Source organism: Trachinotus anak, unplaced genomic scaffold (assembly GCF_046630095.1).
Source record: "Trachinotus anak isolate AG129_WGS33_773 ecotype Australia unplaced genomic scaffold, CSIRO_AGI_Tana_v1 ptg000002l, whole genome shotgun sequence".
NCBI lineage: Eukaryota > Metazoa > Chordata > Actinopteri > Carangiformes > Carangidae > Trachinotus > Trachinotus anak.
This window is the reverse complement of record NW_027273853.1, coordinates 5,305,024-5,326,877: the sequence shown is the minus strand read 5'-3', so window position 1 is coordinate 5,326,877 and position 21,854 is coordinate 5,305,024. Positions and strand designations below refer to the sequence as shown.

At 41.6% G+C, this 21,854-nt stretch overlaps 1 protein-coding gene across 2 annotated transcripts in view; it reads left to right on the top strand.

The window, feature by feature from the left end:
- Nucleotides 1–21,009, top strand: part of LOC139629577 (microtubule-associated protein futsch-like) — an 81,568-nt gene extending 60,559 nt beyond the window's left edge. For both annotated transcript variants that reach the window (XM_071492288.1, XM_071492297.1), the window contains 4 exons: nucleotides 186–323; nucleotides 1,341–14,304; nucleotides 15,284–15,516; nucleotides 16,440–21,009. In XM_071492288.1, the coding sequence (XP_071348389.1) occupies nucleotides 186–323; nucleotides 1,341–14,304; nucleotides 15,284–15,516; nucleotides 16,440–16,595 (13,491 nt within the window). In that variant the 3' untranslated portion in view covers nucleotides 16,596–21,009. The remainder of the gene's footprint in view (nucleotides 1–185; nucleotides 324–1,340; nucleotides 14,305–15,283; nucleotides 15,517–16,439) is intronic.
- The last annotated feature ends 845 nt before the right edge of the window (nucleotides 21,010–21,854 follow it).

The window sequence follows — 21,854 nt, the reverse complement described above, 5'->3', positions numbered from 1 at the left end:
GTCTATTTTCAGTTTGAATTTTCCCAAGAATTTGTTGCTAAATCTTGAAACTTTGACACAATTTAAAGTGCATCTTCTTATGTCAGTGACGCAGGCATTTGTCTTGACAGTCTTATCTCTCCTTTAACTGTCCTCTGTCTCCCTCTCTCCCTCTCTCTCTCTTTCTGTGCATGTCTCTGTCCCAGATCCAGTCTCTAGTCACAGACTCAGCAGGACACAAGCTTCTGGTCTTGAGTGGCCAGGGCTCAGATCACGGTGGCCTTCTTCTTCAAACTGGGGTTTTCACCTACCAGACCTTTTCACGTGTCGTTACTGATCCTGGGGTAAGTCCAATCTGCTAACACTTAATAACATCATGATGAAGGTTATACACTACATTACATACATTCAGACAGTAAATACATGTGTGTGGTTTAAAACAGTTTCATATGAAAGGATGGATACTCGCATTGATACATTTGTTAGAAATGTATTTGTTGTTCCTTAGATAAAAGGAGGCGGACTGAACAGCAACTTGCTCTTCTTTTTTATTCAAACAGCTTAATGTTGAATTAGAGCTGTGTTTCAATTTACGCCTTCATCCACTTTATATACATTTTCAAACACCTTAAGCTGGGTGGTAATCTGGATCTACTGCTTTTGGAACCAGAGGCACTTTGGCTATATAACTTAAAGAAATCATCACCACATGGACTGAATGAAGACCTAGATTTTAAGGTGTTTTCTTTCAGGTTAAGTTTTTTTTTTTTTTTGTCAGGCATAATACTTTTTTGAGGTTTGTTATCTTTTATTTGACCACAAGATGGTGCCATAATGAGAAAAGCAAAGGAAGAGAAAAGTGCAGGTGACAAAGATAATGACTTGATAACAGAATTATATAATTATCATCTCAGATGCTTTGTATGATTCTCCATGAATTTAGCTTTTTCAATAAAGAAACTCTGTGCGCAACTCTCCTCCTTTAAACTGTCAAGGCATTCAAGGCTACCAGAACCAGCACAAATCTGATGGGGTTTAGGTGCCTCTTCACTTGATGTTTTTTGGTCCATAGAACAATAGAAACTAGTTTGAAAATCCACATTCGCCATAAAACTGCACAACAATATTGCACAAATGATGACAGAAAATAGGAGTATTCGTGCCCCAACTCTCTCAGTTTCCAGCAGAACTTATCATTTTCTTCTTTAAAATGAATTTTTAAAAAATCCCATGAAACAAAAATTGTCTCATTGATTATTGCAACAAATCATTTTATTGTTTTTTTGTATGTGTTTACAGCATAAGTTTAACACATTTATGCATATATCACTGACTGATGTATATGGGTGTCTTACCTACAGGTCAGTGAGTTACTGGGCACAACAGCCCCCAAGCAGCAGGCTACACTTACTGTGTCCTGCCGCGGGGAGGTGGGCTGGAGCTCCCTGGGACAGCAGCAGACCCTACGGGAGTTCCTGGAATACAGACTAAACCCTGAACCTGTTCTCCCCAAGATGGAGGGCGTCACAGAGTTCACAGAGTACATCTCTGAGACGGTTGACGTCCCTTCACCGTTTGACCTCCTGGAGCCTCCCACCTCAGGAGGCTTCCTGAAACTTTCCAAGCCATGTTGCTACATCTTTCCTGGCGGACGAGGAGACTCTGCTCTCTTTGCTGTGAATGGCTTCAACATCTTAGTGGATGGAGGCTCTGAACGAAAATCCTGTTTCTGGAAGCTTGTCCGTCACTTGGACCGCATCGACTCAATTCTACTTACACACATCGGCGCTGACAATCTCCCAGGTATCAATGGGCTTCTTCAGAGGAAGATAGCAGAACAGGAAGAGGAGCAATCTCAAGGCTCCACCAACTATAACGACTGGATGAAGAACCTGATCTCCCCTGAACTAGGCGTGGTCTTCTTCAATGTACCAGAGAAGCTCCGTATGCCAGAATCTAATCTCAAAGTGAAACGCAGCATCGAAGAGGCCTCGCTAACTTTGCAGTACCTCAACAAACTAGGAATCAAACCGGAGCCTCTTTTTCGAGTGGTCAGCAACACTATTGAGCCCATCACTCTATTCCACAAGATGGGAGTGGGCAGGTTAGACATGTATATTCTCAACCCCGTCAAAGACAGTAAAGAGATGCAATTTTTAATGCAGAAGTGGGCTGGCAACAGCAAGGCCAAAACTGGCATTGTGCTGCCCAACGGGAAAGAAGGAGAAATATCTGTGCCCTACCTGACATCAGTAACAGCCTTAGTTGTCTGGCTCCCTGCCAACCCTGCAGAAAAGATAGTCAGAGTGCTGTTCCCTGGAAATGCACCACAAAACAAGATCCTAGAGGGGCTAGAAAAATTAAAGCACCTTGACTTCTTGCGCTATCCTGTAGCCACACAAAAGGACATTGCCTCAGGAGCTCCTCCCTCTGTCATTAAACAAACCAAGTTAAAACAAAGAACAGATAGTAAAGAGAGTCTTAAATCCTCCCCAAAGACTACTGCAAAGGCAACAAAGAAAGAAAGTGAAGGACAAGATGATGTGTCAGCTGCCACAGAGGCAAAGAGCGACTCTGTGAAAGAAAATATATCAGAGAAAAAAGAGGAGAAAAAGCCGACCAAGACCATAAAATCTAAAACTGATGGGCCAGAAAAGAAAAAACTCTTGAAGGAAAAATCCTTAAAAAAGCACTCTAAGGAAAGGGTTTCAAAAATGGATGAGAAAAAGGACAAGGAAAAGAAAGAGATCAAAAAAGTAAAGAAAGATGACTCTGCTAAAAAAGATGAGAAGAAAGATGTTAAATCCAAAGAGGACAAAAAGAAGGACACATCCAAACCTGAGCTGAGAAAAATTACAAAACCTGACCTAAAACCACTTACACCAGAAGTCAGAAAGACATTACATAAAGCTAAAGTGTCAAGTAAGGCCAAAACTGGAAAAATCAAGGCAGCAAAGGCTGAGCCTGCTGAACCCAAACCAGAGGAGCCAAAACCTGAAGCTATTCAATCTGAACCGATACAGAATGGAGCTGTTGAGGGCACGTCTGCTCCCTCCACTCCTGAAGACCTCACCAAGGATTTTGAAGAACTGAAAAAAACTGAGGTTGTAGCTATATCAGCAGAACCACCAGACACTACTGAAGTTTCACCTGAGCCTCCAGCACAAGAGAAGCAGGAAGAAGAAGAAACTCTATATGAAACTCCAGTTGTCACAAAGTCACCTGAAAAGGAGGTAACAGCCCCAGAAGTGAAAGCTGAAGCTGAAGTTGAAGACAAGGAATCAACACAAGGGAGAGAATTAGAGGAGGCCCAAAAGTTTGAGGATGAAGGAGCAGCAACTCAGGACGAGGAAGAAGAGGAGGAGGAAGAAGAGGCCCCAGCTCCTGAAAAGAAAACAGAAGAGGAGGAGGAAGAGGATATGGGAATAGGTGAAGAGGAAGATGAATCAAAATGGAAGGAGGGAAAGGATGATGGGCTTGACAGAAAACATGAGATAGAAGAGATGGAGAAATCAGAAACTCTCGCAGCTAAGGTTGTGACACGAGAGGAGCTACAAAGGACTCCATCCAAAGAGGAGCAAGAGGAAGAGGAGGAGGAGGCAGTGGAGAAAGCTGAACTGGAGGAGGTCGAAGATTTAGATGTAATAGCAGATGAAGAGATCAAAGTCAAACCTGAAGATGCAGTTGAAGAACAAATGGTCAGCGAAAGTAAAACAGCTGAAATCCTGACTACAGCTAAATATGAGGAAGAAGAGGAGGAAGGCTACCTGTCACATGTTGGCGGGGCAACAGCTCCCATAACCTCAGTAGCTCAGGGGGCCGCTGCAGCTGAACCTGTCTCCTATATCCAAGACGAAACCATCCCGGGCTACTCTGAGACAGAACAGACCATCTCTGATGAGGAGATTCACGAGGAGGCAGAGGAGAGGATACCACACCTTCAATATGACGTTGGTGCCTATGATGTGTCCGTTCCAGATCAGACTGAATCATTTGTAAACATTCATGGCATGCGGGAGATGCAAGCTGCAGCTATGACCGACAAAGGGTTTATCCCAGTTGTGCAGGAGCAAGTATCTGTGTTCACCAACATCATCACGGCTCCTCTGGCAGAAGAGGAGCATGTGTCTTCTGCAACGTCCATTACAGAGTATGACAAAATGTCCTCCCTCCCTACTTCGATTGCTGAAGATCAATCTGTGGCATCTGTTGCAGCACCTCAGGCTGAGGAACCACCCAAAACCCCTGTTACTCTGCCAACCCCACCTGACACTTCACAAGGCAAAGAGCAGCCACTTTCTGCAGGAACTCTTTCCCCGCCTTCTTTAGAAGACGACAAACAAACCAAATCTCCATCTGATGACATACAGCTTCCTGTTACAGAAGTGAAGACAGAGGCTAAAGCCTCTGATGCTCACGACGTGGAGGAAGAAGAAGAAGAGGAGGAAGAGGACCAAACTCCTAATGTTGATATTTCACTTGAGAAACTCCAAGAGGGCTATGCTTCATCCCAAATATTACAGGATAAAGACATAGACATTGAAAAGCTTGCTGGCTCAGTGTCTCCTGTTTCAAAGTCCACACCAGACACCAAACCAGTCCACCTGCCAGTTGAAGAGGAAAATATAGATGCAATTGCACCTAAAGATATTTCATCTGTTGTGCCTACAAGACCTTTTGGATCAGACTCAGTAACTTCAGAGAGCGAGGAACGTTGCTTCAGTCCAGATGACATCACTGTGAAAATGGCTTCTCCTCCACAGTCTGGACCTTCAAGTGCAGCTCACTCTCCAATTCGTCAGTCACCAGTGGAGGACAAGATGAAGGTTTTCCCTGGTTTGGAGTTGCAAAAGCAAGAAGAGCTCCCTGATGTCATCACTACAACTGAAGACAAAACTAAAAAGGAAGCTGAACCAGTAACAGAGACAAAAAAAGATGTTGACAAAGAGAAAGCAGATCAGCGTCAAGTAGAAGTTGCAACATCTTTGGACAAAACATTTGAAAAGGACATCAAAGAGGTTCCAGTGATGAAAGAGTCAGAAAAAGACATTTCACTTGTGCCAAAAGATGAAGGCAAACAGGCAGAAACAGTCCCTGTTGTTGCTGCATCTTTAACAGAGGTTCAGCCACCCACGTCAGGGAGAGATTCCCCCATCTTATCTGGACAACATGATGAAGATGGTGAGGTTGGGCTCAAAGACAAAGAACCTAAAGTGCCTATTGCAGGTAAATTTCCAGAAAGACGGGGCAGTCATTTCTTAGATGATGATGATGACGATAACAAGAAAGATGATGATGATCATGATGATAAATCTGCAATTAAAATCATCAAGGCGGAACTGGAGAAAGAAAAGGACGACACCTCCGATGTCAGACAAATCAAGGAAGAGCAGAAACAGAAATATGTCATTGAAGATGATGTTCCTGCAATCAAGTCCATCATGGATGAGAAAGAGGCAGTAAAGGATGTTACCTCCGATATCAAACCTGTCAAAGAAGAGCAAGTTGCAATGGAAACAGTCACCATTACAGATGAAGAAAAGGAGCCTGAAAAAGACCATAAAGAGATGGAAATTATTGCTTCTGAGGCCAAACAAATCAAAGACGAGCAGAAGCAGAAGGATACAAAACAAGAAGATTTTGACCTTAAAGCCAAAGATGAGGTACAGGAGATGGAGGTTAAGAGGGATGATGTGTCTGATAGTAAGATTTTGAAAGAGGAGAAGAAAGAGACAGAAAAGGTTGATACGTTTGATATGAGCTCTATAAAGACCGAAGAGAAAGAGATCGAAAAGGTCCATGTCACAGATATCAAGCCAGTTAAAGAGGAGGAGAAAGATACAGAAAAGGTTGAGACATCCGATATTAGCTCTATAAAGACCGAAGAAAAAGAGATCGAAAAAGTCCACACCACAGACATCAAGCCTGGTAAAGAGGAGGAGGACAGGAAGACAGAAATGGTTGATAAATTGGATATTAGCTCTATAGAGACTGAAGAGAAAGAGATCGAAAAGGTCCATACCACAGACATCAAGCCTGGTAAAGAGGAGGAGGAGAAGAAGACAGAAATGGTTGATACATTTGACATTAGCTCTATAAAGACTGAAGAGAAAGAGATCGAAAAGCTCCACACCACAGACATCAAACCTGGTAAAGAGGTGGAGGAGATGAAGACAGAAAAGGTTGATACATTTGATATTAGCTCTATAAAGTCTGAAGAAAAAGAGATTGAAACAGTCCATGTCGCTGATATCAAGCCTGTTAAAGAGGAGGAGGAGAAAGAGACAGAAAAGATTGTTACATCTGATATTAGCTCTATAAAGACCGAAGCAAAAGAGATCGAAAAGGTACATGTCGCAGATATCAGGCCAGTTAAAGAGGAGAAAGAGACAGAAAAGGTTGAGACATCTGATATTAGCTCTATAAAGACCGAAGAGAAAGAGATCGAAAAGGTCCATGTTGCAGATATCAAGCCATTTAAAAAGGAGGAGAAAGAGACAGAAAAGGTTGATACATTTGATAGTAGCTCTATAAAGACTGAAGAGAAAGAGATTGAAAAGGCCCAAGTCACAGATATCAAGCCTGTTAAAGAGGAGGAAAAGAAAGACACAGAAAAGGTTGATACATTTGATATTAGCGCAATAAAGACTGAAGAAAAAGAGACTGACAAGGTCCATGTCACAGATATCAAGCCAGTTATAGAGGAGAAGAAAGAGTCAGAAAAGGTTGATACATTTGATATTAGCTCTATAAAGACTGAAGAAAAAGACACTGAACAGGTCCATGTCACAGATATCAAGCCTGCTAAAGATGAGATGGAGAAAGAGGCAAAGAAGGAAGATATGCCCATTATTGAACCTACTAAAGATGAGGAGAAGAAAAAGGAGACAGAAATATCTGACATCAAAGTGACTGAAGATAAGAAAGAGGAGAAAGAGATAGAGAAGATAGATGTCTCTGCTACCAAGCCCTTTACAGATGAGCAGAAGGAAAAGGAGAAAGAGATGGGTGACATCACTGTTGCTGAACTCGCCAAAGAAGAAGCAATTATTGTCAAAGGTGACACATTTGCTGTTACCATAAAAGAGGAAAAGGGGCAAGAGATTTGTAAAGATTCTACCTCAACCATCAGCCTCCCCAAGGTGGAGGAAAAGGATGTAACAGTGAGTAAAGATGAGATTCTTGCTGCCAAGCCAACCACAGAGGACGAGAAAGAGAAAGATACAAGTAAAGATGATAGCTTGGACACAAAACTGTCCAAGGAGCAGGAAAAAGATATGACAACAAGCAAGGATGATGCTCTGCCCTTCAAACCTACAACAGAAGAAGACAAGAAGGACAACATAAGTAAAGATGATACTGCTGCTATAAAACTTACCAAAGAGGAGGAAAAAGATAAACTGCCAAGTATGGAAGATACTGCTCCTGTTAAACCAACAGTTGATGATACTGTTGGTATCCAGCTTACCAAGATGGAGGAAGAGCATGTACTAGTATGTAAAGAAGATTATTTCTCTACCACACCAACCGAGGCCGAAGCAAAAGAAACACTTAAGGATGCTGCCAAACCAGTCATGGAAGAAGAAAAAAAGCACGAGACAAGTAAAGATAAAGATGTCTCTTCTCCTGTCAAACCTGCTAAGATGGAGGAAGAAGATGTGATCATTTCCCCTGTCAAAACATCCAAGGACGAAACAAGCACAAAGGTTGATATTTTTGTTGCTAAACCCACCACGCATGATGAAAAAGAGAGAGATATCAGTACAGAGGTTTGTGCTGTCAAATCCATAGAAGATAAAAAGGAGAAAGCAGTGGATGAGGATGAAACCTTCACTGTCAAACAATCCGATGAAGGAGAAGTGACAATTCAGGATCACAGTGATGATATCAAACCCGTAAAGGAGGAAAAAGGTACAGTAACAATTAAGGAAGAAATATCTGATGTCAAACCCTCCATGGAGCAGGAAAGTAAAGACACTGCTGGTGTAGCATCCCTCACCGATGAGGAGAAGAAGATAGAGTTAAAAGAAGTTACATCTGATGTAAAACTCATCAAGGAGGAGGCAAAAGAAACACCAAAAGAAGATACTCCTGATGCAGAGTTCAAAGTTGAAGAAGAGGAAATGGAAAAAGAGAAAGAAAAGAGCGATGTTTCTGATTTTGTATCCATTAAGGAGCAGAAGGAGAAGGACATTGTTGATACTTCTGTCAAAACCTCAAAGGATGATAAGGAGGTCGAAAAAAGCATCATTTCTGACAAACAAATAAAAACAGAGGAGGTTAAAGAGCAGGAGAAGGGTGACATCTCTGACCACAAACCCATCTTGGAGGAACTGAAGTACAAAGAAACTGAAAAGGATGACACACAGAAAGAGAAAGAAATGGGTGTCACTATTGAGCAACCCAAGGATGCTAAAGAGAAAGAGCCACCTAAAGTTGAAACCATTGAGGAGGAAATGAAACAGGAGAGCTGTCAAGCTGAATCCATCAAACAGGAGACAGAGAAGATGGACACTCCAACATTTAGCACCGAAGATGAGGAAAAAGGGAAACGTGATTATCCTGTTGAGTCTGAACCCAAGGCGGATGACAAAAAAGAGGTAGATCTTCCTATGGCTCAGACCTTGGAAGAGGAAAAGACTAAAAGAGATGATATTTGTGATCATGATAAGCATAAATACACAGAAACATCTGATAAGCCTCCTGTAGTTCAGACAGAAAAGGACATTTTTGGTGCTGGATCAGTTGAAATGCAGCAAGAGCCTTTTGTAACACAATCAATACCTGAAGAGCTGAAACCAGCAAAGGGTGACATTTCTGTATCTACTCATGACATCCAGGAGGGGAAAAAAGAACTAGACAAGGAAGCAAATGTCATTATTAGTCAAGAAGAGAAGATGGAGAAAGAAAAAGATGATGCACATGTTGCTGAACTGAGCAAAGAACAGAAAATGGAAAAAGAACAAGAAAAAGAATACAGCTATGAGACTGAAGACATTAAAGACGAAAAGACCAAACCACCGGAGGATATAAAGATAACAGAAAAGGATGTGTCTGACAGAAAGATGGATGAGATCACAGAGAAAGAGAAGTATGACTCCTCTGATGCAGACCACACCAAAGAGGAGAAATGGGAGAGAGAGGAGTTACAGGAGAAAGACCAGGACAAAACCATTAGACAACCTGCACAGACAATATCAGGAGAAGCAGTGGCATCCAAGTCAGATTTCAAGCCTGCATTTGTGGTTCAGTCCTCTGATGAAGACAGAGAAGATGAAGAGGAGGAGGACATCTGTATGGGAGGAGCAGGCTCCAGACCTTTGTCGGTGGAGCCAAGAAAATCAGACCATGACATCTCCTCTGCAGGTCTGCCATTATCTGAAACTTCACAGACAAGTGACCAAACTAAACCACCAACATCAGAACAGATCACAATGATCATTCCTACACTTACAATGCAGGAGCCCTCTATTGATGAGGACGTCAAAGATTCTGGCAAAGAAGAGTCCAGACCCTCACCTAAGGCAGACAAAGATGTTGTGAAAACAGAAACCACACCTGCTCCTCTCACCAAGCCAGAGACCTTCATTGATATTGTCACATCAAAGGAGGAGTCAACCTCTATTCCAAAACAAGAACCAGCTTCTGATATCCCAGCTGCTAAAGCAGAACCAGTGTCAGACTCAACTGAGACAAAGCCTACGTTGTCAACAGTATCAAGCACAGACAGTCAACCCAGGAGCTGTACACTTTCGAGCACTGAGAGTCAGTCTAGTGTGGAGGAAACACCACAACAAGAGAAACAGACACCCTCTCAGACAAGCCCAGAAGTTATTGCCACAGAAAAGACAAAGCCAGATGAAAAACCAAGGAAGGAAGCAGAGAGGGAGATGGAAGGAGAACGAGAGGTGGCTTCTCCAGGATTTTCACGGCCTTGTTCGTATTTTATGTTGGACAAAGATTCTGAGGATGCTGGACACACTGATGCTGTTAAATCAGACACTCCAAAAATGGAAAGTGAAATTGTGACCTCAGAGAAGGAGACAATCAGTGGAAGCCTACAAGATGAAAAGCAAACCACTGGTGCATCCAAGTACGATCCCTATGAAAAGCCTGTCCCAAAAGATCATGACTCAGACTCTAGAGAGGAGAGTGAGGTTTCTTTAGGTTTTGATCACACCTCCGATATCGGTATTGATGATAACAGAAGAACAAGCCAGTCCGAGGCTGGAGGAGCCATGTTCCTCCTTGATGATCAATACAAAGAAGAGCCTTTGTCCTTCAGCAGAGTTGACTACAGCCCGGTGTCCCTCACAGAGAGTGAAAGAAGCAGCCACCACAGTCGAAGTGCCTCCCCTAAATACGAAGACAGAGAGAAAGGCCAAGAGGAGGAGAGTGAGAGAGAAGAAAGACCAGATACACCTTACATTGACAAGAGCTTTTCACCCACAGACATGCAAGACAACAAAATGTCCCAAGCTGCTGAGTCTTATTCTTTCACTTCCAAAGAGGACAAACCTGAGAAATCTGAGAAAGAGAAAGAAGATATGAAGGAAGGTGCCGTAGCAGCTCTTCATCCAGGGTCAACCAGAGAAAGTGATAAAGTTCCTACCAGTGCTGCCGTTCAATCAGCAGGTGTATCATTAAGACAAGAAACACCCTCACCTTCATGGAGCCAAACAGATCTTGGTACCCAAGCTTCAGCTACCCCTGTAGCTTTTGGAGAATTCACAGAGAAGAAAACATCAGAAAAAGTGAAGGAAAAATCTGCTGAGTCACAGAAAGATAAAATGGAGTCCTCTGATCATGAAAGTGAGGGCTCTCCATCTGGTCGGCATTCCCCTGCAGAAAAAGACATTTTACCTCAACAAGCATCACCTTCAGAGAGAGACGAAACATCAAGTGACTCAAGGACTGCCCCTGCCACCACCTTTTTAGGACATGAAATAGACAATAATGTTCTTGCCTCTGATAATAGTCAAATCAGCAGCTCTGCTACTTGTAAACCCATGTTAGACTTTCCTGAAGGAAAAGAGAGCCTGATAGATAAAAGGTTACTTGTAGAGGGGGAAGATTTCAATGTTGATGATGACGAAGACGAAGATGAGGACGAGGAGGAAGAAGAAGAGGAGGAGTTGAGTGATGTAGATATGGAAAAGGGTGCAAGAGAGCAGTCTGAAAAAGAAATGTGCAGACGTAGTCCTGATGATAGTGCTAACATGGCAGAGATAGAGGACTCAAATAAGAAATCTCAGCTACCTGAATCAAGTTTCCTGAAAGAGGAAACAGTGTGTAAACCAACACCTGATGATGCCTCTGCCTCTAAAGTCACAGAGACAGACAAGGACATAAGTAAGCAACCACCATCTCCCGACGCAAAACCACCCAAAGAAGAGGATGCAACTGGTGCAACAGCTGCTTTCGAACCTCCTGAGACAAAGAGTGAAGATGTAGGCAAAACAACTCCATCACCAGGCCCAAGTGCTCACAAAATGGACGAAATCTGTGTTGCTGCACAGGATGCCCCGAAACTTCCTGAAACAAAGAAAGCAGAGGACACAGATGACAAGTATTTGTCCCCTGGACCAACCACAAAGAGAAGATTGTCATCAGCAGAGGATATAACCTCCTCTGAAGTACTAGAGTCAAGAAAAGGAGATGACGCTAAAGGATCTCTATCGCCAAGCTTTTTGACAAAGGAACCTTGTCAACCAACATCAACGAGCAGCTTGACAGGCAGCTCTTTGCCACCTGATCATTCAGAGTCCAAGCCTAAATCTAGTCCCTCACCTCCACTAACAGGCAGCTATGCTGATATCGGACAGTGCAGATCTGGAGATCATTCTGAGCATTTTTACAGTGAGGAACATGAAGTAGAATTGAAGGAGGATAAGAAAGAAACACCTGTGCTCTCAGATGCCTCCCAGCTATCCAAACTAAGTGATGATAAGTATTACAGCCAAAGGGACATCCAAGAAGAAAGTCTAGATGAGAGGCAGACCCCAGATACCATTGCAAAACATGAGGAAACTACCTCATCAGCTTGCACATACACCACCTTAACATATTCTACGTCAACATACTCTTCCACATCATACAGTTACTCCTCCTCAGCCTCAACTTCTGCCTCTTTGAGCAAACAGTTTGGAGACAAAGTTGAAACCTTCACAACATTAACAGGTTCTGAGGTACCTCTAGTCAAAGAGGAGTCATCCATCACAAAAGCGTCTACAAGCTCCTGCTTTGGAGGATTTCAGAGAGATGAGTACATGGAAGTGACAACGAAACCTGCAACAAAAGTGTCTTTACTTGGTCAGTTTGAGGAGACTAAACCATCATCTCCGGTCCTGCCTACCACTGCCAAACAGACTGAGGATCAAATTGGCTCTGCAAAGCCTGAAACAGACACAAAGTCAAGCACTGATAGTTTTTATATGCTAGAAACAAAGATTACAACATCCACCACAGCATCATCTCTACAACATACTGAACCTGTGAAGGTGTCAGAGAGTTTATCCACATCAGAGGCTCAATTCGATGTCTCTCCTCTCCAAAGGGCTGACTCCTCTGACAGGGGGTCCCAAGGGTCAGCAGAAGATGAGGAGCCTGATACACTTGAAATGGACGACAGCACCCTACCATGTCGCATTGAATGTCAAAAAAAAGTGACTGAGCAAACTGAGTCATATGCGGTAGAAAGTTCCACACATGCTGCAGAGACAAAGACTGTCACCATCACCTCGACTACTGTTGTGTCTAAACCTGATGTGGTATCGCAAACAACTCAACAGACAGCCTCATTTACTCCACTGAGTGATAGTGGAGCTAGCAAAACCTTATGTGCCGTAACAGACGTGTCCAAAACAGAAGAGGATAAAGAGAAAAAGGAGAAAACATCAGAGGCAAAAGAAGAAAAGACGAACGGAGCTTTCGCACCTTTTAAGGAAGATGCAAAAGTGGCAGAAAAAGAAACAAGTGAAAAAGATGAAAAGACAGAGTTTGCTAAAAAAGACACTGAAGTCAAGCAGATTACAGAGGAAAAGAAACTAGAAGAAAAGACATGTAAAGACACAGAAAGCACAGAAAAGGAGAAAGCTTCAACTGATCCAAAGATGTGTGAAAAAGCAGAAGATGGCAAGGGAAGAAAGGCAGAACAAGTAGAAGAGAAAAGCCTATTGGATAAGCCACCAGAGAGATTAGAAGTTAGACGGAAGAGCAGTATATCCGATTGGGAGCTACTACAGAGGCCCGATGATTGCCCAAGTGCTCCTCCTCCAGGATATGGTGATGATGATGAGGAGGAGGAAGAGGAGGCAATGGAGGCAATGGAATGGATGACCAGTGTCCACGGTGTCTCTGTGTCCTCTTCTAAGGATACCTATCACACAGAAACATCTGGTAAAGGAGACGTAAAAACTCATCGTCCCTCTGACTTGAACACTGGTGCCACTTCCTCCTCTGCCTCCCCTCCAGGTTACTCCTCTTGCGAATATAAACATCGTAAAGGAGAACTTTCTCCATCATTCATCAACCCCAGTCCTCATCAGCTCTCCAGTGACGACGGTGAGGAGGATGGCCGCAGTGACCACTTCCAGGACGGGGACGAAGATGATCAGGAGCAGCACTCTGTGAAAAGGAGGTCGCACAAGCAGAGGCACCACCATGCTCAGAGTTACCATGGAGACACTACGCAGGGGCCTGGGGCCATGTCATCTGGTTTGGCTGTGACATTAGCTGGAGAGGAAACACCTCCGACATCAGTGAGTGAATCGTTGCCGTCACAGTCAGACTCCGATGTTCCCCCAGAAACCGAGGAGTGTCCGTCCATAACAGCTGAAGGAAATCTGGACTCAGATGAAGATGCTGAACATCTGCCAGTGGACAAATCTGCATCTGGAGCTGGTGGGGGCCCCCACCCTTCATCACCTAGATCAGCACAGAGGACTCACGATCCCCTCCCCACCCCGATGAAGGACCCTCATCCTCATCCTCCCCAACCCGATGTATGCATGGTGGATCCAGAGGCTCTTCTCAATGATCACAGCAGCACAGAGAAACTTCTCAAGAAGGAGCACAAGACCACTAAGGGCCTCAGAAAGGGCAAACCCAAGTCCGCCTCCCCTGCTCGTAAGGGAGAAGTCAGGAAGAGGTCCTCTACTCCAGTGAAACAGACTAAGGACTCCACCTCACCTCGATCAGCCTCCCTCAGGAGGAAGGACACGGAGAGAAGCTCCAGGCTGATCAAGATGTCTGAGACTCAAGGCTCCAGGAGTGAGATCCTCAATCCAGGGAAAGGCTTGGTCAATGGTGTCAAGAGCAGTTCAGGTGGGTCACATCACAAAATGACATTAACTTACTTCAAAAATAATTCCTGGATGTTGCATGCCACACAGAGAAAGTAAAGTAGATTTATTCTGATATATTGCAGTTGTTTATGTGCATTAACTTTCATAACCAAAATTACAAAAATTCTCCCTAAAAAAGAAAAAATATTCAGATGATATCTCATCATCATAGACAGACCAGGCATAATAGGGGGTTTAATTTCCAGCCTGTTGGATATTGGACCAGATATTGGATCTTTCAGTCAGAAGTCAGAAGTAGATATTAAAATCCATAAAACTGAATTTCAGCCATTAGCCATTAAAAAAATTAAAAGGCTCATTAAAAAACAGTAATAATGCAATCAAATTAACTGCGATTACCTAAATGTGATTAAGCTGTTGAAATTACACTCACAAGTATTTTATTCACAGTTGATACTTTTTAAGAAACTTGGTCATGTGCTGTTTATTGGAAGATTGTTTTTCCCACAAGAAAATGTTTGAGAACCGCATTTCTCTCTGGACAATCAAATTGTATATATTTGTTTAATTATGATTATGGAGTCGTGTTAACAGCTTTTTGAACATTGGCTGTCTTTGTGCAGGCGTCAGAAATCTAAACTTGATTATGTCAGATTCACAAATGCAAAAGATTATGCTCATTAAAAATTGTACTGTTAAGCTATGCAGTGACACAATGTACATTAAACAGCATAAGAAGTATAACTTGAAAAAGATGCAGGAGCACATCAGAATTATGGATCTGCAACCCAGATGTAATTCTATAAAAGTACAATGAAACTTAATGGTCCTTTTTTTCAGAATAATTGATCTGAATAAATAAATTAGTGAGTAGAATATAATTTGTTCAGTTGAGGAGAGAGTTGCATAAGTTCTTCACCACTGCAGCGCAATTTTACTAAATTCTAAGTAGTATTATTACACTCAAATGCCATTTTTATACCCTTTATCACTTCCAGGTAACAACACACAGAAAACAAGTTCAGCCGTCCCTCCTGGACCACCCGTCTATGTCGACCTGGCCTATGTGCCCAATCACTGCAGTGCCAAGAATGTGGACCAGGAATTCTTCAAGAGAGTGCGGGCTGCATACTACGTGGTGAGCGGGAACGACCCGAGCAGTGGAGAGCCCAGCCGTGGAGTACTTGATGCCCTGCTGGAGGGCAAAGCTCAGTGGGGCTCCAATTTACAGGTATTTATTTACCCTCTGTCTCCATCTGTCCAATTATGCCTGGTTTACAGACTAATGTAGAGGGTGTGCTCATTCACTTTACTACAGTACATATTTATAAATTAAGAATAAATATAACAATAGTAAATAATATAAAAAAGAACTGAAACATTTCATCACCAGCAAGTAACTGTGGGCAAAATTGCTTTGTTAATAAAACAGAATGGAGGGAAAGTGTAACCTAACAGGTGTCACAATTATGCCGATTACTGCTCTGTATGACAGAGAAACTCAGAACACAAAACAATTTTACCTTGTGGACAGTGATCATGAGAGTTTTTACTCCTGCCTGTGAAGAGAGGGCAGACACATTATAACCAAACCATTAGTATGTACTGCATGTTTGTCATACTGCCTCATTTATTGACAAAACATAAATGCAGGGTAGGGATTGGACCAAGAACATTGCCTCAGGGCCACCATCTATCATGCAGATACCTCTGCACTCACTTAAGTTTACTTCAGTTGTCTGCACAATCCTGAAATCTGAAACCCAGTGAGATACCACCCAGTTGAGATGTTTCTGCTATAGCAGAAATCTGCTGCCAAAAATCTATAAAATATTTCCGCCAAGATGCATAAAGGTTGTTTAAATATGATTCACACACTTCAGCAGTTAGCACACTGTACCAACTAACTGAAGTATCCAATTTGAGACACTGCATCTGTTTTCAGTCCTTGTGCTAAGCTAAGCTAAGCTAACCAGCAGCTGCCTCCAGCTGCATAAAGTATGAACTGTGCAGACCTTAGAGTGGTATCAATCTTCTCATCTGACTCTACGCAGCAGTGCGGTCTGTTATCTTCATCACATATAGCCCATCACTGTCTCCTTTGCTCCCTTCCTACTGTTTCCCCTCTCAGTTTCACTTTGTGTCCCCCATCAGGTGACTTTGATCCCGACCCACGACACAGAGGTGACACGGGAGTGGTACCAGCAGACCCACGAGAGGCAGCAGGACCTGAACATCATGGTTCTAGCCTCCAGCAGCACCGTAGTCATGCAGGACGAGTCCTTCCCTGCCTGTAAGATCGAGTTCTGAGCTTCACGAGCCCTGCTGTGCTCCACACCCCTCCCATTATCCCCCTCCCTGTCATCTGCTCACAATCGAGATAGAGCGAGAGCAAACAACACTCTCTACTTCTTCAAGGCTTCTCGTTCTCTCATGGTACCAGTCTCAAACACATTTGCTGCAGCCCTCGATACACTAGACTCTGTTAGCTGAAATAAAAGTCAAACCTCCGGGTTCATGCTCCCTGTGACGATGGGGTTATCCCGCAAGTAAAATCGTACTTTTATGTTTGTTTTCTCCTGTGAGTTAAATGTCTGCCCTAACACACTTCTTATACTAGCACTAACAGTTGTGGTAAAAATTCAAATCATCTTCAATAACATAATCAAAGTTGAAATCTTTCTTTGCCTCATATCTTTCAGACAAATGGACGTTATTATCCCACAAATATATAAAGCCACAGTTAAACTTTAGATTAGTAAAATGTAGCTCTTACATTTGTGGCTGAAATCACAATTAAATCAGAGAGGAAATATTCCCGAGAGGCAAATCTCTCATCCAAAGGGCCAAAACATGAACTTCTCCAAAATATCTACAACATTGTCTCCAACAATCAATACGTTTTTTATATTGTATGCACAGTGTTTTTAGAGGAGTAGAACTTTTTCAGTTTTTTTTTATTTGAAGCTTTCTTTTCTGTCAGTGCTCACAACAAAACTCATCCTTTGCAGTTCTGCTCACATGACACTAGTGTTCACATTAACTCAATAACGACATAAATTGATGTTATGTTGAAAAAAAAACACAAAAAAACAAAAAAAAGGAAAGCAACGTTCCTTCTTGTCATTTGTGGTGAAGTTTTAGGAGGTGCCTGAAGTTGCCACTCTTTGAAATTTTTCTTCTCGGCTTTCACAGCTTAGCTGGTGCATGACGCTTGTGTTTTAGCTCGGGCTCTTTCAGAGAGAACTGCGTAGGGTTAATCCTTAATTTAGCCAGCCTCCAAGTGTGGAATGCAGCATAGTGTAGATAGGTTACTACACTGTTTGGCTGTCTATGCTCAAGTGAATTCAGTAGGCGCCAGGCAAAGGGACGACGTTTCCACACTGATCATATCATATCTCTACTGGATGTAATGGTTCTTCTTTCAGTCTTTATCACGGTCTTTGTTGATTGTATGTACTCCAGTATACATATAGGGTAAATGTTTCTATATCAATACAGAGGTTATGTTAAATAAATAATATATTTTGTGATGCAGCAAATTATGATTCTGAGGTGAATGCAGCGTTTTCGATCATTGTTTGAGAAGGTTTAATTGATATTTCCGTCATTTCCTCCTGTTCAGCTACATTTTTACCGTCTCTGTTCATATCACAAAGTGATGGAAAAAATAAAGCAGTGACCTGTGACAAATGTAGCAAAGGAAGCTCATCTGTTCGTCCCCTCAGAGGGAACAATATCCCAGTAGGAACTGCAATATTTATACATAGTGTTGGGGTTATTTTTCAGGAGAAAAAACGTTATATGAAGTGTGTTACAGGAGGCTTCTTTCATGTGCCTTTAGCTTGTGGTTTTGGAGAGAGACGGATATTTTAAGGACATTTTGAAGCAGAGCCAGAAACCAGGGTAACTCAAGTACACAACTTTGAAACAGAGGACCAATCAGTTCATACAGTACACACACAAATGTATCCAGGATACTCGAGAAATAGGACACTCACTACTTTGGAAAAAACTTTGGAGCTGTATAATGTAATTAAGCATTAATACCACATCCTGAAAAGCCACTATGGAAAACTTTCAAACCAATATGAATGTCTTCAAGCAAGGTATTGCACCAAATAGGAACGCACTTTTCTGAGGTGGGAGGGGGGAGTTTAGGAGTCGGATGTGTGTTTGCAGTTGAAACACAGAGTGTAGCAGAAGAAAACAATTTTTCACTGTAAAATAAAATAATGTATAAGATGTTTGTCCAACTGAGGGATTACATCTTAATGATGAAGTGATTACCTAATATTAATCCCAGAGTAATATTTACTGAATGAGCATGAATGTGATGATGATGATTGTACTGGATGCAGTTATGAAGTAGGAATGTTTTAGAGGTAGTTTTGTGTGTGTGAGTATACGATACACACTAAATAGCTGTTTTTATAATACAGCATGGTTCGTTTCCGTAGGTTATGTGGCGAGTGAGTTTTTTCTGTGGGTTCAGAGTGAAAGATCTTTGTGTTTGTTCACAGCCTGACGCGAGAGTAGTTCATACGTGTGCTCACGTAAAATTTACACAAGGCCAAGTTTTATTTCTGCATCTATATCTGAATTTTTAGAGAAACAGATTTACATCTGCAATTAATTTTCTCCAAACTTGTGCTGAGAAGCAAACAGATTACTTTCGTTTACATTTGATTTTTGTCTGAATAAGAAGTAGATTTCTGTCGAGGTGGCTGATCTCGTGTTTTTTTTTGTATTTTTTTTTTTTTTCTTTGGTCTGTTTTGTTTTTTTCTGAGGAGAGATTTGAAGCTTGGGGACAGGCCAGGTGAAGCGGGGAAGGCTTGGATTTCCAGAACAGACTTTGTTTGAGCTATTGATGACAGATTGATCGTCAGGATGTTGCCAACTAAAAGCAGGGAGGATCCTCTGCTTGCACAGTTTAACTTCACCCACTTCTTTACCTCAATCAGATTCAGAATATGGAAGGACCTCCTTTAGAAAGCTAGAGCATCTTGCTAACTTCTGCTAGCCTGGGACCAGTGCCATTTTTTTCACCTGTAAAACTCAACACTAGCACTTCTTTATACCTCATCTTCCAACGCCTCTGTGCTCCTTGCTCTGCCTGGCACACCTTAAACCTTCAAATCAAAGATAGATTATTTGCCACTAAATGTTTTTCTTTTTTTCTTTAGCATAATACTTTCATTATGCACTGTGTAAGCCTTGAAATGCATCTCATTTCTTGTGATGTTTCAGAGGCAGACAGCTTTTTTTATCCCACTGAGGAGAATCTAAGTTTGATGCAGGTTGTATATTAAATAGCTGGGTACGCACAAGTACACACACACACACACACACACACCCTAATCTGGAGGGAGTTGAATAAGTGAACCGCACGATGTGCACACTGAGGGGGACAGTGAACAGTGAAAATGACTCCCTGTTTCAGTTCACACCTAAACGTTTGTGAAACCATGTGTCCACAACAGGAAGATGCTTTTTAACGTATGGATCAGTCTGTGGATGGTCTGATGTGTTGTACTGTCTTTGAATCATGTTTTTAAGTTGGCAGATTCCAAATACCCGGCCTTGAGACGTTCAAGGCATAAGCAGAATGCTGTGAATCACTCAATACTGAACTGTATGACTTTACAGAAGCTGAATGCACTATACAGAAGATCTATTTTTCTGAATGTAGAGTTGGTACTACCACACGAATGCTGCTGGATCAAAACAATAGACAAAAAAATAAAAACAAAACAAAAAAAAACATTCACATCAACTTAGACAGAAATAAATTTTAAGGAAGGACAGAAGGCAGGCAGATACTGTTTTCTGTTTTTGACAAGTTGTCATTTCAATTATAGTTCTGTTCAGAAGGAGGAGAAAAGTTTGATTTTTGAACTGAGATCCCATAAGAAACATGAAATGTAACACAGAAATAGTAAGAACTGCAGCTGCAACTTTTTCCTTTTCCTGAATATGACTTGAAACACATGCAGACTCGGAAACCATCAATAAAATTAAACTGCTACATGTACACTTGCGTACTGTACACAGGAGTGTACATAATCGCTCTGGAAAGAACAAATCTGAAAGATATAACAAACTATCCGTCTTGTGATACCTGCTCATTTTAGCTGATTTTAGTGACAGTATGATCAAAACTGCTAACTATTCCTCAAACCAAGAAAAATACACAATACGCTGACAAGATACAGAATGAAAAAAGTGCATCTTTCAGTTCAATTTCATCGCCATATCTGCATTAAAATGAACCATCATTTGATCACAATATGGTGTCATCTGTCCATCTAATCTTTCTGCATGTGATTTATTTAGTTATAATCCTGAATGTAATTGTTTAACATGGAAATAATAATAAAAAATACAATGCTATTTTAAAGAGGTATATTTGAAAAAAGCTAATTGTCTTAACTGGTACTGAAAAGACCTACAGTAATATAATACTGGGCTGTGCTTTTAATGTTTGCCCTAATAACATGTTGTTAAGAAGACGCTGTATTGGTAGTTCTGTTTGATTCTCTCTCTCTCTCTCTCTCTCTTTTTTTTTGCATTGTATTAATCTTAGTTATGTTTTTCTTCCTCAGCGCAATATTAAATATCTCTGTCTCTTTAAATCTAACTGGTTAAACTAGAACTACTGCAGATTCATTGTAAAAGGGAAACAGCCTGGTGATCATCAATTAAAGTACATTTAAATCTAAATGTGTTGTGAATGTTGTTTTTGTCTATTTTGACTGATGAATTTACATCTTTTATATATGAGATTAGGGAGTAACTAATTACATCCAAATGCATTATTAAAAATGATAAGAGTATTACAGTAACCACATGAAAGATGAAATGGAAACTAGTTTATCATTTATGACTAAAGAAGGCTGAGAGCCCACACAGGGGCCCGGGAGGTCAGGAGGCCTCTGGTTCAGAGCCAAGAGACTGTTAATATTCAATGTTTGAAAGTCACAGAGCTCAGTTAAGACTCAGAATGACAACAATAAGATACAAATCAACCACAGAGACCTGAAACCACTATAAAGAGACAAAAAACAACTACAAAGACACAAAAAACAACTACAAGAGACACAAAACGACTACAGAGAGATGAATAAACAAATATTGAGACTCACAATAACCACAGAGAGACTGAAGACAACCACAAAGAGGCTCAAAATTACTTTAAGAGATGCATAACAATTCCAGAGATTAAAATTAGACGAAGAAGTGTATATGACATTGGAAAAAACAAAAAGCTGTGTTCACACACACCTGTGAAAGCAGCATTAGTTATCTGTGCTGGGTTGGTGTGTGTGATCTCTGTGGTCGTGTAGTTACATATACAGTAGTTTTAGAGGAATATTGTTTGTTTTCCCAACACAAATGGTATAACACAGTTAAGGGATCACCAGTGTATTTCATCCTGATGGTCAGCACCAGTGTTGGTATCAACACCTCTCAAGACATTTCATTCAAAACCACAAATGTCAACCTGCTGATGCCGCTGCAGAAAGAATCACAAAGTCAGCAGGATTCATCCTCTGGGGATCACGAAT